Source organism: Anneissia japonica, unplaced genomic scaffold (assembly GCF_011630105.1).
Source record: "Anneissia japonica isolate Jap-2015-1 unplaced genomic scaffold, ASM1163010v1 scaffold284860_len1800451_cov186, whole genome shotgun sequence".
Lineage (NCBI taxonomy): Eukaryota > Metazoa > Echinodermata > Crinoidea > Comatulida > Comatulidae > Anneissia > Anneissia japonica.
In genome coordinates, this window is record NW_022706010.1 from 675793 (window position 1) to 677458 (window position 1666).

General features: G+C 33.8%; 1 protein-coding gene across 2 annotated transcripts in view; it reads left to right on the forward strand.

Moving 5' to 3' along the window:
* The first annotated feature begins 425 nt into the window (after positions 1-425).
* Positions 426-1666, forward strand: part of LOC117106009 (succinate--hydroxymethylglutarate CoA-transferase-like) — a 16927-nt gene continuing 15686 nt past the window's right edge. Inside the window, exon 1 of one of the 2 annotated variants that reach the window (XM_033247323.1) lies at positions 426-624. In XM_033247323.1, the coding sequence (XP_033103214.1) occupies positions 566-624 (59 nt within the window). In that variant the 5' untranslated portion in view covers positions 426-565. Of the gene's footprint in view, positions 625-661; positions 912-1666 lie in introns of those variants that run through there. The other variant, XM_033247324.1, reaches the window with a different exon arrangement.

A 1666-nucleotide genomic window follows, 5' to 3' on the forward strand; every position in this document is an offset into this window, starting at 1 on the left:
AAAACATAAATCATTTTTAAAATTAACATAATGCCAACTTGAACGTTATAGAAATTAGTGTAGGACTATTTAAAAAACTGTTTATCCATATCTGCAAGTGTTTGATTTTTTTTACAGCACAGTATTATCCTTATCCAGCATAAAAATAGGGGGTATGCTTACACATTTTTTTTCCAATAATTTCCTTATGCTCAAATTAATAATTTGTATGAAATTTGTAAGTACTGTAAAATTAACAAGTTAAAATTATTTTTATATATGATTTTTTGTCATTTTCAAAGGATAGGTCTTTATACCTCCTTGGTCCAACAAGTTCGATAGAGGATCGGAGATTCGGACTTGGTATGAGTACATAATATATCGAACATCGAATACATTCATCATTCAATCAATCAATCAAATAGTGGGCGCTGTACGATACGCTTCACTGAGTCTTTTGACCACAAAACACGCTATCTTGAAGTTCAAAGTCTTTGCTGTGCTGTGTGTTTATGAACCTAGGCTAGACCTAGGCCTAGTTTATATACTATATGTTTTTAACTCTAGCGTAGGCCCTGGTTCAAGTATGACTACAGTGAATCGGCTCCGTCCATTGTCAGGCTACAGAATCCTTGATATGACTAGGTATGTAGCAAATATACGAGTGTTAATCAGTCAATAGATGCAGCCTTATCTTCCTATCTTTAGGCCTACAATGGAAGTGATTTTGGATCAGGTGCGATCGATGGACCCCGTGAAAAAGTAGCTCAGGCCGAATATCTTCTACAGTAACAGCATTACGGACCCCTAACGGGATATTCCATTTTGTGCACAGGTTATCTAGTTATGCAAACAATTTCCAATTTGCTGCTATTATCGAAACGAACTGTAAACAATGATTCAAAATATTCAGGACGTTCGTGGCTATGATTGTAAGTGTATCACATATTTAGTTATATTTATTACTTCATAACACGAGAAAGTTTAATTTGATAGTTACGTCGTGAGGTGCTAATGCACTTTCGCACCTAACATTTAATTCTTAATTTTTTTACCTCATTGTACCTTCTCACAGTCACAACACATAATTATAAAACATTTTTACATGATTCAACCACTGAGCAGCCGCTCGTCGTGCTAGCGAGTACAGATTCGCTGTACTTATTTGCGGGCTTATTTGTTGAAAAAGGTACTTTGTGAGTATGAGGCGCCAAGTGTAAATTTATTATTTAACACAATTATTTATATATAATTCATTATTTAACATATAATTGAATAGATCCCCCATTATTTATATATAATGCATTTACGTCTAAAAGATTATATGTAAATAATTGCGTTAACGTTTTCATTATTTATATATAATTAGTGTACTGATTTCATTATATATAAATAACGAAAGGGTAACCAAACATTATTTATATATAATAAAATTACTGGTTTCATTATATATAAATAAGGAAAGGGTAACACTTCATTATATATAAATAATGAAAAGTAACCCCAAAGTTGATGAACCTCGGTATTATGCCTATCACCAGCAGCTGATCCGGACATTTCCCCGGACATTCCCCGGACCTGGACAAGACATACTCAAATCAAGATTCCTGAGGGCCGCAGCGTTCACTTTGGGGTTCTCTTAATTGATTTGAGATTTGCAGTACAGCAGATTCAATAATCTGCTGTA